This window comes from Tachysurus fulvidraco, chromosome 23 (assembly GCF_022655615.1).
Source record: "Tachysurus fulvidraco isolate hzauxx_2018 chromosome 23, HZAU_PFXX_2.0, whole genome shotgun sequence".
Taxonomy (NCBI): domain Eukaryota; kingdom Metazoa; phylum Chordata; class Actinopteri; order Siluriformes; family Bagridae; genus Tachysurus; species Tachysurus fulvidraco.
In genome coordinates this window covers 18,575,773-18,589,660 of record NC_062540.1, presented here as the reverse complement: position 1 = coordinate 18,589,660, position 13,888 = coordinate 18,575,773, and the positions used below count along the sequence as shown (strand labels likewise).

Here is a 13,888-nt window from a genome sequence, read left to right as displayed (position 1 = left end):
AGTTTGTATGTCATGGATGTAGGAGTGATGCCACTGTACTGAAAAATGTATGTGTAATTATACCGTTCTATAAGCTGCAGTAATCGTACAGCATTGTGCATGTACACGTCTGTGCTCCGACGCGAGCCGACGTTCTTCTCACTTCCCCAACAACCCAAATAAATGTTGCATGGTCGATCTTCATACAGTGAGATGACACAGATTATAGAAGTCTATTTGTACAGGTTTATTGTGTTTGTGTGCCATCTTGTGGTAAACAACGTAGTCACGTATAGTCGTGCAAACAAAAAGTGTCATTTCTAAATGTAATAAAATACTGAAACATTTCACCCAGCATACAGTAGTGTTAGGACATGAAGGACACTTTCACCTTTCAGTGAAGGACACTTTTTTTTTTCTTTTTTTTTTGGTCAGAGGAATGAATTAAAACTACTGTAACAATCCTATGAAAAGACTTTTTATTTTAATAAATACTTTGTGTTTTAAAGAGCACTCTGAGACTCCAGACCTCTTTTTTTTATATATTAAAGCTATCATCATATCAGATTTCAAGCATATGGTCTGTTTTTATATGTACCGAACCAGGACCGAAGCTTGTGTAGTGTGGAAGCTCTTAACCCGAACATTACTGAGTCACAAACGTTCAAGCAGCACCGTATATGTTTAGATCCTCCGTACACGGTTACTCCAGAAGGTCTTTCTCTAACTCTTCCTGTTCCCTGGCGAGATCGGTTTTCTTGTCTTCCTTCGTGTGAACCGTCTTCACTAACCAGGACCGTGACATTTCTTTCTTTCCTGTCTGAAATATAAAAAATAAAAAAATTTCATACTTTATATCTCACTTAGCTTGATTTTACAAGAGGTACAAATTGCAACAGTGTGTGAAAGAAACACACTCTTTCATGGTTAGAACAGACAGTTCTGTTGTACGCAGCTGACTGGTCTGTGTATCAAGGTAGAACTTACAGGTTTCTGGACTTCAGCCATAGTCCGCTGTTGTCTCATTGCAGCTCGCTGTTCCCTCTTTTCCTGCAGAACCCTCAACTTCTGCAGCTTTTCCTCTTTTCTTGCGCTGAAGCAATGGAGAGTCAGACAAACAGTCAGACCAAGTACAGTATACATCAGTGTTTAAACTGGATTTTAGCCATTAGCGAGCTGTGTGTGATTCATATAGACAGCTTTAGCGATTCTAGATTGTTACAGAGCATCGTGTTAGATATCAGGGTCATGTACATACATACATACATACATACATACATACATACATACATACATACATACATACATACATACATACATATATATATATATACGACCCCAGATTTCTTCATTTGTACAATTGTACATTAAAGCAAACGTATTAATTATTTTTGGCAAATAAATGGAACTGCAGCTGACTTTTATTTTATACTCAACCTGTGAGGTTTTTGCAGCCAATAAGTAGAGAAAGATGGCTACTGTCATGCAGGAATACAATCAGTTCCAGAAACCAAAAAAAATCATCAGGTAAGATGTGGTCCAGTAGAATAGCTGTAAAGTGCACCGATATGACGTGCACCTGATTAAAGGTGGGGTCTCCGAAGTTTAAAAGCCAATGTTGACATATAAAATCACCAAAACAAACACACCCCTAACCCAAACGGGTCCCACCCCTGTATCGATAGCTCCGCCCACACATACATACGTAACCCAGGCGACTACTAGAAAGAAATGTGTCTTTATCATAGCTGAAGGGAAGAACAGTACGATTGTAGATAAACAAACAAGCAAAAATGACACACAAGCATAATCATGTAAAGGACAAAGGCATATATTAGTTCTGTGTAACAAAGCAAAACCAACGTTACTCACCTATCGAGAAGGAAAAAAGCGCCTCGGCGTCTTAAGTAAAGTCGGCCACATATTCACAGGTCGGAGTTTCCCGAGTCAATAACTCCTGAGCTAAACGCTCGAATCTGTGAATATGTGGCCGACTTCCTGCTCCTTCAGTTCTCTCCAGCACTGGAAAGCTGATCCTATATTAACACGTCCTACTTCTTGTCCTTATCGTAAACCTTTCTTCGCTTTCTTTCTTTGTTTTATCCTCCATGTCGATGTTAAAACCGCTTTCTGCTAATGTCACACATGCGCACTGAACACTCTCTCCACCGCATATTGACAAGACCCGCCCCTTTCTGCTCATTGGCTACACGTTTGTTTTGTTTTTGTTTGGCGGCCTGACTCAGTTTTCTGAAGCATCGGAGACCCCACCTTTAACTGTGTTTACATGACCTGTTTTTAAACAAGCTCGTTTTTTTTCTAACCTGGTGATCTTATCCTGTTTGTACTTCCTCTTTATCTGTATCAGCTGCTCCTCTGGAAGGCTCTCGAACTTCTCTAAAAGCTCATACAGGTTTAACCCGATGGCTTTGAGCATCTGTCGTGAGCCCTGAGTGTCCGGAGCAAATCCTACACAGACTCTGAACACCTGCTCGATCTTCTCGTTCAGCTGCTTCAGGTCTTCATCCTGAGTAGAGAGGACACCAACACACAAAAGGTGTTCAGCAGTGACCTTCAGTGGTTTAAGATAAGTCTTAGTTAAATGAAGGTGTGTGTGTGTTGTTACCTTTCTCTGAAAGCTGCTCTCACTACTTCTGAAAATCTCGACGTTGTTCTGTAGCTCTTCTGCCCACTTTACCTGCTCCTCGAGGGTTTTGGTCAGGAACTCGATCTCCATATTAAGATCAGCGTTTACCTTCTTCCTGCGTGTACACAAATACCTCAGAGGTAAAAATGTGAGGTCAGAGATTTTACAGTAGACGTGGCGTTGAAACCGTTGCAATTTTAAATGAAACGATCCAGATTTTATTTTCTATGAAAACATTTGGACGTTTTTATCAACTGCTTTTCGATTACTTCTTATAGCCGAACGTCGGTTCTTTGGTCAGTTAGGGAAATGTTTTAGGTCTTGGTCACAATATTCACACACACACACACACACTACAGATGCAGTGTGTAGAGCTGAAGCCAAAAGAATTCCTTTAAGCTTTTGTTAAGTTGTTTGATAAGATAAGATTCATTCATTCATTCATTCATTTTCTACCCTTATCCAAACTTCTCGGGTCACGGGGAGCCTGTGCCTATCTCAGGCGTCATCGGGCATCGAGGCAGGATACACCCTGGACGGAGTGCCGACCCATCGCAGGGCATACACACACTCTCATTCACTCACACACTCACACACACACACACTACGGACAATTTTCCAGAGATGCCAATCAACCTACCATGCATGTCTTTGGACCGGGGGAGGAAACCGGAGTACCCAGAGGAAACCCCCGAGGCACGGGGAGAACATGCAAACTCCACACACACAAGGCGGAGGCGGGAATCGAACCCCCAACCCTGGAGGTGTGAGGCGGACATGCTAACCACTAAGCCACCATGTCCCCAGATATGATAAGATAAGATAAGATAAAATAAGATAAGATAAGATATTCCTTTATTCGTCCGACAATTGGGAAATTTCTCTGTTACAGCAGCTAAAAATATATAAAAAGAATAAAGAATAAAGACGTAATATAACATACAGTATATACAAAAATAAAAGTGTATAAAAAGAGTAGTGTTTACACTGAAGACATATTGCACACAGGTAATAGTGCACATGTTTAAAATGCTTTGTTATTGCTTATTATTGCAGTGAAACAGTAATAACAGTGTGTATAATGGTGACTGGTTCGCTGGGAGCAGCTCTGATTGGAAAGTGATTGTCAGTCACTTACATTTTTGCGAGCCCATTCTTATCATATTCCTTGCAGAACTCCATGGAACGCTCAGTGCTGTCCAGCTCCTCAAAGAGACGTTGGGTCTTGTCCTCCATCTCATCCATGATGTTTATCAGCTGCTGCGGGTCGGTGAAATATATCTGAGGCTTCTGAGTGTACACACACACACACACACACACACACACACACACCACACACACACATATACACACACAAACACACACACACACACACATAAGATACACAGGCTAATAAATTACAGCTACTGAATACTTCATGAATTTTTGTATAGTAAAACATTCCCGATAAGATAAGATAATAAATATTGCTGGGATCAGACCTCATCGAACTCCAGGTTCTTCGTAATCTCCTCATCCTCTTCAGTGTTCTTGTAGCTTTGGGACGGGGATTTCCCTGTGGAGGTCAGAACTGTCCAATGAGCTTCCAGCTTAAATTGTAAGTCTGTACTTTAGAAACTGATCAGTATTAGGATTTAATTAGGATGCTTTCACACGAGGCAGTTATATTACAATATTAACAAATAAATGTTTTATTCAGGGGGGGGTGGCTTAGTGGTTAGCACGTTCGCCTCACACATCCAGGGTTGGGGGTTCGATTCCCGCCTCCACCTTGTGTGTGTGTGTGTGGAGTTTGCATGTTCTCCCCGTGCCTCGGGGGTTTCCTCCGGGTACTCCGGTTTCCTCCCCCGGTCCAAAGACATACATGGTAGGTTGATTGGCATCTCTGGAAAATCGTCCGTAGTGTGTGTGTGTGAATGAGAGTGTGTGTGTGCCCTGTGATGGGTTGGCATTCCATCCAGGGTGTATCCTGCCTCGATGCCCGATGACGCCTGAGATAGGCACAGGCTCCCCGTGACCCGAGAAATTCGGATAAGCGGTAGAAGATGAATGAATGAATGTTTTATTATTTTATTTTTTGCTAACTAATATCCTCACTTAACCACAACTTATTACCCAATTAATTCAGAAGGAAAAATGCTCATCAATATCATAGCATTCATCACTTTTCAAACTTTTTTTGTCAATATCAGAAGCCCCGCTATGAACCGGCCATGTCCCCCCGGCCGTTCTGACACTTTCTACATGTAAATTGTGCACTGGCCAAAGACAAAGTCTCCTGAAAGCACTCTTGGTTCTGTCATGAAGATGAGGTCGGGTGTGTGGACATACGCAGGCTATGTTGCTCAGCTGGTTTCTTCTCCAAGGCAGAAGCCTTGATCTTCTCAGCCTTGATCTTCCTCCTGACTTCCTGCCTTTGCTGCCACTCAGGGGGCGAAAGCTTCCAGAGAAACTCCTCACACTGCTTTTCCAGATCCAACATTTCCTTGTTCTTGGCAATGTTCCTAGGGAGAGGTTAAACCACGCAGTTAAAAAGGTACAGGACGTCTGGGGTCGTATGTAAAAGGGTTTCACTGGATATCGTTTCTAATCAGTACTTTTAAGGAATCTTAAATACATCTGATGCTGTAACGGTTGTGTGGCCTTGTGTTTAGTGCTTCGTTCCTATTAGCAGCTTACTTCATTACTTTCTCACTTTCCAGCTCTTTCCACTTGATCTCTTCTTCTAGTTCCAGTGCTTTCTTCTCGCTTTCTTCAAGCCTACAGCATGAAAGTAGGAAATGTTCGATGGTAATAAACGTTTATTCCTTCATACGTTACAGATCGTTTAATAAGCAGCTGAACTTTAACACAGATTCAGACAAACGATCTTAGTGCATAAAGAACTAGAGCTCAGAACCATGCCTTTTTAAAGCCAGTGCCGTTTTCTCTGTTTCCTCCTTGACAAATTTCAGAAAGGCTTCGTCAGTAACGCTCTCCTCTTGCTTTGCCAGCTCCGCTTCTTCCATCATTGTCTGATCTTTGAGATCCTGGATGATCTTTTCTCTCTCTGCATTGCAGTACTGAGAGAGAGAGAGAGAGAGAGAGAGAGAGAGAGAGAGAGAGAGAGAGAGAGAGAGAGAGAGAGAGACAGATAGACAGAAAGAAAGACAGATAGAGAGAGAGAGAGACAGACAGACAGACAGAGAGAGGTAGAGAGACAGACAGAAAGAGAGACAGATGGAGAGAAAGAGAGAGATGGTGAGAGAGAAAGATGGTGTGAGAGAGAGCGATAGAAAGAGAGACAGAGAGAGATAGAGAGAGATAGAAAGAGATACAAAGAGAAAGAGAGAGAGAGGCAGACAGACAGAGAGAGTTAGAGAGACAGATAGAGAGACAGAGATAGAGAGAAAGAGATACAGAGAGAGAGAAAGAGATACAGAGAGAGAGAGAGAGAAAGAGATACAGAGAGAGAGAGAGAGAGAGAGAGAGAGAGAGAGAGAGAGAGAGAGATGCGGAGTCAGCAAAGTATTTCAGCAAATCTGACCAACTTGTCAGTAACTAGGTTAGTTTTTCACTTTAGTGTCTATGAGAGCAGCGATGTCCGTTTCACACGACTGAATTATTTAGCATTTCAGGTACGAGTGCGATGTAGCAGGTTAGTCATGATCTCAAGTGCATTTACTTCACACGATAAACGAAAGCCTACTCGATTCCTCACCTTAAGCTGACACATCTCTCTCTGTTTCTCCAGGAAGTCTTGGCGAGTCCCTTTGTGGTAATAACCTGAGAGAAAAACGAGACACAAGAGACTGAAGAGATCATCTGAGATCTGAAAAAGTCTGACACATAATCCAGGTCCTGAGTCTATTCTCTGGTTTAATCCCAACCTCAGTATGTCAGACACATGTGGCCCTTTAAATACTGGCCCTAATGTGTTCTGTCAGGAACAGAAACCTCTATAGATCAATAACCTACACAAAATATTGCTCAACACATTCAAATGATCATGAGATGAGTTTTAATACAAGTCACAGCAGCACAGTTAACATCAGTGCATTTGCTCACCCCATTGACGTTTCTTGTAGGTATCAGAAGAAACGTAACTTCTTGCATCATCATCAAACATCCTCTCCTCTGCTTCTCTCTGCTCCTCCTTCTCAATCTCCTCCATATAGCACGATATAATCGAGCGCCCCTTCGCTATGCCTTTAACCCCCTTCTCGTGCACCTTGAGAGTGCGCTGCCTTCTCCGCTCCTGAGATAATAAAACAGGGTGATAGAGACGTGTTAGTCATTTAAATAAAGTATCACGTACATTTGTTTTCAGAGGTTTGGGGTTACGGGCTGTGAGATGTTTTGTGTGGAAAAGAAAAGTCTGTGCCGTGGTGTGTGTGTGTATGCGTGTGTGTATGTGTGTGTGCGTGTTTGTGTGTGTATATGTGTGTATGTGTGTGTGCGTGTGTGCGTGTTTGTGTGTGTATATGTGTGTATGTGTGTGTCTGTATGTGTGTGTTTATGCGTGTGTGTATGTGTGTTTGTGTGTATGTGTGTGTCTGTGTGTATGTGTGTGTGTATGTGTGTCTGTCTTTATGTGTATGTGTGTGTCTGTATGTGTGTGTGTGTATGTGTGTGTATGTGTGTGTATGCATGTGTGTGTGTGTATGTGTGTGTGTGTGTGTGTGTGTTTGTGTGTATATGTGTGTCTGTGTGTGTGTATATGTGTGTATGTGTGTGTGCGTGTTTGTGTGTGTATGTGTGTGTGTGTCTGTCTGTATGTGTGTGTTTATGCGTGTGTGTATGTGTGTGTGTGTATTTGTGTGTGCGTGTTTGTGTGTATGTGTGTCTGTGTGTATGTGTGTGTGTATGTGTGTCTGTCTTTATGTGTGTGTGTATGTGTGTGTCTGTCTGTGTGTGTGTGTGTGTGTGTGTGTGTGTGTGTGTGTGTATGTGTGTGTGTGTGTGTGTGTGTGTTTGTGTGTATATCTGTCTGTGTGTGTGTATGTGTGTGTCTGTCTTTATGTGTGTGTGTGTGTGTGTGTCTGTCTGTGTGTATGTCTGAGTGTGTGTATGTTTGTGTGGTGTGTGTGTGTACGTGCAGAAGCCTCAGATATATTTCACCGACCCGCAGCATCTGATAAACAACATGAATGAGTATGTGTGTTTGTGTTTCTGTATGTGTGTGTGTATGTGTGTGTATATCTGTATGTGTGTGTGTGTATTTGTGTGTGTGTATTTGTATGTGTGTGTGTGTGTGTGTGTGTATTTGTGTGTGCGTGTTTGTGTGTATGTGTGTGTATGTGTGTCTGTCTTTATGTGTGTGTTTGTCTGTGTGTGTGTGTGTGTGTGTGTGTGTGTGTATTTGTGTGTGTGCGTGTTTGTGTGTGTATATGTGTGTATGTGTGTGTATATGTGTGTCTGTGTGTGTGTGTGTATGTCTTTATTTGTGTGTGTGTGTCTGTCTGTGTGTGTATGTGTGTGTGTATGTCTGTGTGGTGTGTGTGTACGTGCAGAAGCCTCAGATATATTTCACCGACCCGAAACAGCTGATAAACATCATGAATGAGTATGTGTGTTTGTGTTTGTGTGTGTATCTGTATGTGTGTGTGTGTGTGTGTGTGTGTGTGTGTGTGTGTGTGTGTGTGTGTGTGTGTGTGTGTGTTCTAACCTGTCTTGCCCATTCTTCTTCTAATACCCTGTACTGTGACAGGTACCTAGGCATTTTAAAGGGGGAATTTTTTCCGTCTTGTTCATTTTTCTCCGTCTTGTTTATTTCTTTATTTCTTCCTAGAATCAAAAATAAAAAGTATTCATGTTAAGATAAATGTTAAGTCCTTTGTTGTTACATCAAACACATCACTGTAGCTTGTCATATTAAATGAATAGCTCTGTACATAACTGTTCATACTTTAACACATATATAAGTTCATTGTGATACAAACATCTTATTTATCCTTAAATACAGTTCGGTGACTCAGTGCAAAAAATCGGCGCATGCGCAGTATCACCTGAGCGCTCGAAGTTTAGCGAGATGTAACTTTATAGATATAAGTAAGTGCTCTGTTGCGTTTAGACGCTAATCAGGCGACCGCTTCGTTAGAGACTTGATTAACTTTTATTAAAAAAATTAATAATAATAACGAGTTACCGGCGCATGCGCAGTATCACTCCTGAGCCCTGGACGTTTAGCTCTGTTGCTTTATTAGGGATTGGTTTATTTTTATTTCCATTTTATTTTAATCAGTTTTAGCTTCATGACCACAAATCTGACTGAATCTCTACTCTTATTATAACTGTTTATTATTGTAACTGTTTATTATTATAACTGTTTATTACCACTATTATCACAGTTTATTATCACAGTTTATCATAACTGTTTATTATTATCATCACAGTTTATTATCACAGTTTATTATGATCACTGTTTAAAACACAAACATCTCAAAATGAAGCTTTATAAATGTTCAGTAACTAAAACAAGTCACTAGTAATAATCTTACCAAGAAAATGAGTAATAAAGTGAAGAAATAAGGAGAAAATCTTACCGCTATCCATGTTCATGTTTACTGTTGTGTCTCTAACAGAATAACGGAAATGACAAAATAGAACAGAACTTTATAACGTTCCAGAACCATTTAGATTCACACACACACGCGCGCGCGCACACGCACGCGCACGCGCGCGCGCACACACACACACACACAGAGAGAGAGACATAGTATATATAGTGTCTCTGTGTGTGTGTGTGTGTGTGTGTGTGTGTGTGTGTGTGTGTGTGTGTGTGTGTGTGTGTGTGTGTGGTTTTGTCATGTGGCATCCTGTCCACGCTGTAAATCCTGGTCTAAAGTTTGTTGCTATTACTTTTATAAGCGATTGGAATTTCGAAATTCACGGTAGAGAATCACCAAGTGGCATCTATCTATCTATCTATCTATCTATCTATCTATCTATCTATCTATCTATCTATCTATCTATCTATCTATCTATCTATCTATCTATCTATTGATTCATTTAACATAAAGGATTGTGTGTATTGTACTAAGTAGTGTAATATTAAGTAGAATCCCATAATGACTTCTATTCACATTAAATGTCCAAACCCTCACTAGGAACTCAGCTCTAAAAATATTATCGCTTCAAATGGGATTCTCGTGACGTCACCTGACACCACATGACGTCACACGCAGCCACGCCCCCAAAATATGCGGACTCACAAAATTTCCACAGCACAGTGGAACTGCATTATGGGTATTCTGATGACGTCACATGATGTCACGTGCATCCCCACCCCCAAAGTGTGTCAAAACATTACTACAACATGGACATGTCACGTATCAAAATGCTCAGCACAATGAGGGGAACTGCGTCACGTGTATTCTGCTGACGTCACATGTTGCCACGTGCAGCCTTGCCCAAAAAATAAGTAAAAAAAATAAAATTCACAACACTGACATGTGACATATCAAAACACTCAAGACAATGAGGGGGATTGAGTTACAGGTATTCGGATGATGTCACGTGATGCCACATCAACCCCTGATACGAATGGAATTGCAACATTTCCGAAACATACGCATGTGATGTATCGAGAAGTCCACTAGCTTTTTAAATTATTGGCACCCTCTCTGTCCACTTGCCTCCAAAAGTATCACCGACCCTTATGTCCACTCACCACAGAATACTGGCTTCATCAAGCCAACATCAAAGTTTGTCAACCAATCAGATTGATTTGAAATGGTCTCTGGCCAGGACAAAGTTAATAATACTATTGAGTATATTTATTGAGGATATATTTATACTTATAAGCAGATAAAACTAACACAGATACACATCTCACTGCTTCTCTTCTCTTTTTTTGTTGTTTTGGAAGAATAATATTATATATCCATGCACTGTGTGTGTGTGTGGGAGCATTGGTGGGTGGTGGGGCTAGCTCACGTGTGTGTGGATGAGTGTGGTTATGTGTATGGTTGTGCCATGTGGCATCCTGTCCAGGCTGTACCCTGCCTTGTGTCTTCTGGGACAGACTCCAGGTTCCGTTCGACCCAGTAGAATAAGAATTGTAGGGAATGGATGGATGAATGGTTCAGTGAACTGTATTAAAGAATCACGTGTTCAAAGAATCACGACACCCTGAAATTCCTTGGACACAGTATACATGTGCAGTGAAACACGTGATCCACTCAGGTCTGATTAGACTTTCACTGGCACACGGGAACTCAGGGATGCATGAAGCAGGCATGTGACCTGTTACACAAGCAGCCCAAGCTTTATAATGCCTGTGGAGATAACTATCCAAAGACAATAGACAGATTCGGCTTTTGGCAAAGAGGTGTGTGTGTGTGTGTGTGTAAAAGAGGGAGAGAGAGAGAGAGAGAGAGAGAGAGAGAGAGAGAGAGAGAGAGAGAGAGAACTCTACCGTGAGAAGAGCAATGTTTTACCACATTCGCCGTCTAACACCTGGATATATTCGATACCTGCAGGTGAGCAGCATAAAACACTGTAACACAAAGACATTTTAATCTATTTACATCAAATCTGGATTGACGGATTTTAACGAAATTAAAATTTTGTTTGCGAATCATAGTATATTTAAAAAGCAACACAACACCATGGTTAAAAATGTTATTGAACCAGCCGATACTAATGTATCATTGTTGTCATGTATATCATCAAGATAGAATTAGTAAACAGAACAAATAGAATTTTCAAGGCAGTGACGATTCGCCGTGAAAGATTCATGAAACGATTTCTATACTTTTACTTTTTACTGAAACGTAATTCTAAATTCGAGTGTTAATAAAACTACAGCAGAATTTCATATTTATGTTCATGGGATTCAGTAGACGAGTTAATAAAGGGCGACTTACAGAAGTGCTTTGACGTCTATATTAATAAATACATCTTGTTCCTGGTTCTGTAGGATAATATAGCAGGTAAAACACACACACAACACATTCTTTTTTTAAATATAGTGCTAATTTATTATATGCAGTATACAGGTATATTTTATACCTGGGTTTATCTACATACAAAATACACATTCATTCATTCATCCATTCATTTCCTACCGCTTATCCGAACTACTCGGGTCACGGGGAGCCTGTGCCTATCTCAGGCGTCATCGGGCATCGAGGCAGGATACACCCTGGACGGAGTGCCAACCCATCGCAGGGCACACACACACTCTCATTCACTCACACACTCACAGACTACAGACAATTTTTACAGAGATGCCAATCAACCTACCATGCATGTCTTTGGACCGGGGGAGGAAACCGGAGTACCCGGAGGAAACCCCCGAGGCACGGGGAGAACATGCAAACTCCACACACACAAGGCGGAGGCGAGTGTTACACTTAAGTCTCCATCTGTGAACTGCTGATAACTTCAACAAGACAGACTGATGTTATAACTTAGATTGAATTTTCCGATTACACAATTTATACAAATACTGCAAAGTTTTAGAAAGGAAATGATTCAAAATCAAGATGAGGATGGTGTTTACTTTAGAGTCTGGTTTCTCAGGGAGTTTTTCCCTCACCAGCCTCATCTCTGGCTTGCTCATTACACACAAACCGATAAAATTATAATATATTTAAAATTTCTATCCTAAATTTTAAGCTGGTTTGTGACAATGTCTATTTTTAACCTGCTCTCCGAATAAAATAGATGTGTATATTATTATGATCTCTCTATTCTTTAGTTTAATGTCACTTTCCTTTAATTATAAGGGTCCGTCTGGGTGGAGTTTGCACGTTCTCCCCGTGCCTCCAGGGGTTTCATCCAGGTTCTCCAGTTTCCTCCCCAAGTCAAAAGACAACCGTTATCGACACATTGGCATCTCTAAATTATCCGTAACTTGTGAATGTGTGTGTGTGTGTGTGTGTGTGTGTGTGTTCCCTTCCTTGAGGTCAATTTAAAGGTGATCTTGAATCTCAAAAACTGTAACCTGTCCAAAAATAAAAAAGTTATTAAACACACCACAAGAATGAAATAATAAGTCAATTGAATGTGATGTATATCATGTATAGACTTTTCACTCCTGTCTTGTGCTCCTTCAGACTCAGGCAGCACAGAGCAGACTGGAGAACGAGGGCTCACTGGTGGCACGTTTCGCCCTGCTACTCGGTCTTATGGGTACCGGGATGTCAGGGTACGGTTCCCGTCAGCTCACTTTACATTACAAACCATCCCAACATCTGCTGCATCTGAGAGCTTCATCACCTGTGCTACTCTGCGTCACTACATACTGACTTATTTATGTTCAAACAAAAAAAATAAACCAGCATTTTGTAATAAATGTGTGACAAAATGAATTAAAAAAAACGTTTAACGTATTAAAAATGAGGTACATGCAGAGATCATGAGAAGATGAATTCGTTAACACGACAAAACAAGAAAGGAAAAATATAATAATGCAATAATGAGTCTTAGGGCTGCTATAATAATGAGTCTTACTCTGGACATAAAGTGACATGACGTAGTGACGTGACATACGGCTAAGTACGGTGACCCATATTCGGAATTCGTTCTCTGCATTTAACCCATCCAAAGTGCACACACACACACACACACAGCAGTGAACACACACACACACACACCGTGAACACACACCCAGAGCAGTAGAACAATTTCCTGTATAAGCATTTCCTTTCACTTTATTTAATACACCATATGGACAAAAAAGTTTGTGCTCCCCAAACAGAATGCTTCACAACATTTGTGGGTGGGTGGGGGACTTTATTTATTTATTTATTTATTTATTTGTCTGTTTATTTATTTATTTATTCATTCATTCATTTTGTTGTTGTTTTTTTTTTTGTTTTTTTTGTTTGTTTTTTTTCTACTTTTCTATAAATCTAGAAAAACAGAAATACTTGAACAGAAGGTCCCGAGCGTCTACTTTCATATGAGCTTCATATTAACACCACAAACTTGATTTTTTTTTTTTTTGGGCTTTACAGTCTGCAGTAAGATTTGAGAATGTGTCTCTGTTGTGTGATTGTAATTTATTCATCATTATAATTTATAACTTAATACTTTGAAGCTGTTATTACTGAAGTGTAACGGGACCAAGGCCGCCGAGTCGTACCACACAGACCCACGTGACTCAGAATTAAGCAGGAAATTCATGTTAATCTTCTCCCCGTCGTCTCGTCTGTATCAGCATCAGGTCAGAACACTGAGATTAGAAGCGAGTGTGAGGAAGACGAGCGGATTAAACACTGAGTGCGTCTCAGACAAATTAGGACGAGGTCTTATCAAGGGATCAGACTTTTA

At 40.8% G+C, this 13,888-nt stretch overlaps 1 protein-coding gene across 2 annotated transcripts; it reads right to left on the bottom strand.

Moving 5' to 3' along the window:
* Positions 1-211: 211 nt before the first annotated feature.
* LOC113650712 (cilia- and flagella-associated protein 100-like) lies at positions 212-9,294 on the bottom strand. 2 transcript variants are annotated; one of them, XM_047807328.1, is made up of 13 exons: positions 9,151-9,294; positions 8,274-8,392; positions 6,674-6,863; positions 6,327-6,391; positions 5,531-5,688; positions 5,306-5,386; positions 4,958-5,130; positions 4,108-4,181; positions 3,765-3,916; positions 2,606-2,741; positions 2,304-2,506; positions 967-1,072; positions 212-799 (listed from the first exon to the last, which is right to left on the bottom strand). In XM_047807328.1, exons 1-13 carry the CDS (start codon positions 9,164-9,166, stop codon positions 683-685), a joined length of 1,590 nt encoding a protein of 529 aa, XP_047663284.1. In that variant the 5' UTR covers positions 9,167-9,294; the 3' UTR covers positions 212-682. The 2 variants fall into 2 exon arrangements, with proteins under 2 accessions (XP_047663284.1, XP_047663285.1); XM_047807329.1 differs by having other exon boundaries at positions 3,765-3,913.
* Positions 9,295-13,888: the final 4,594 nt, after the last annotated feature.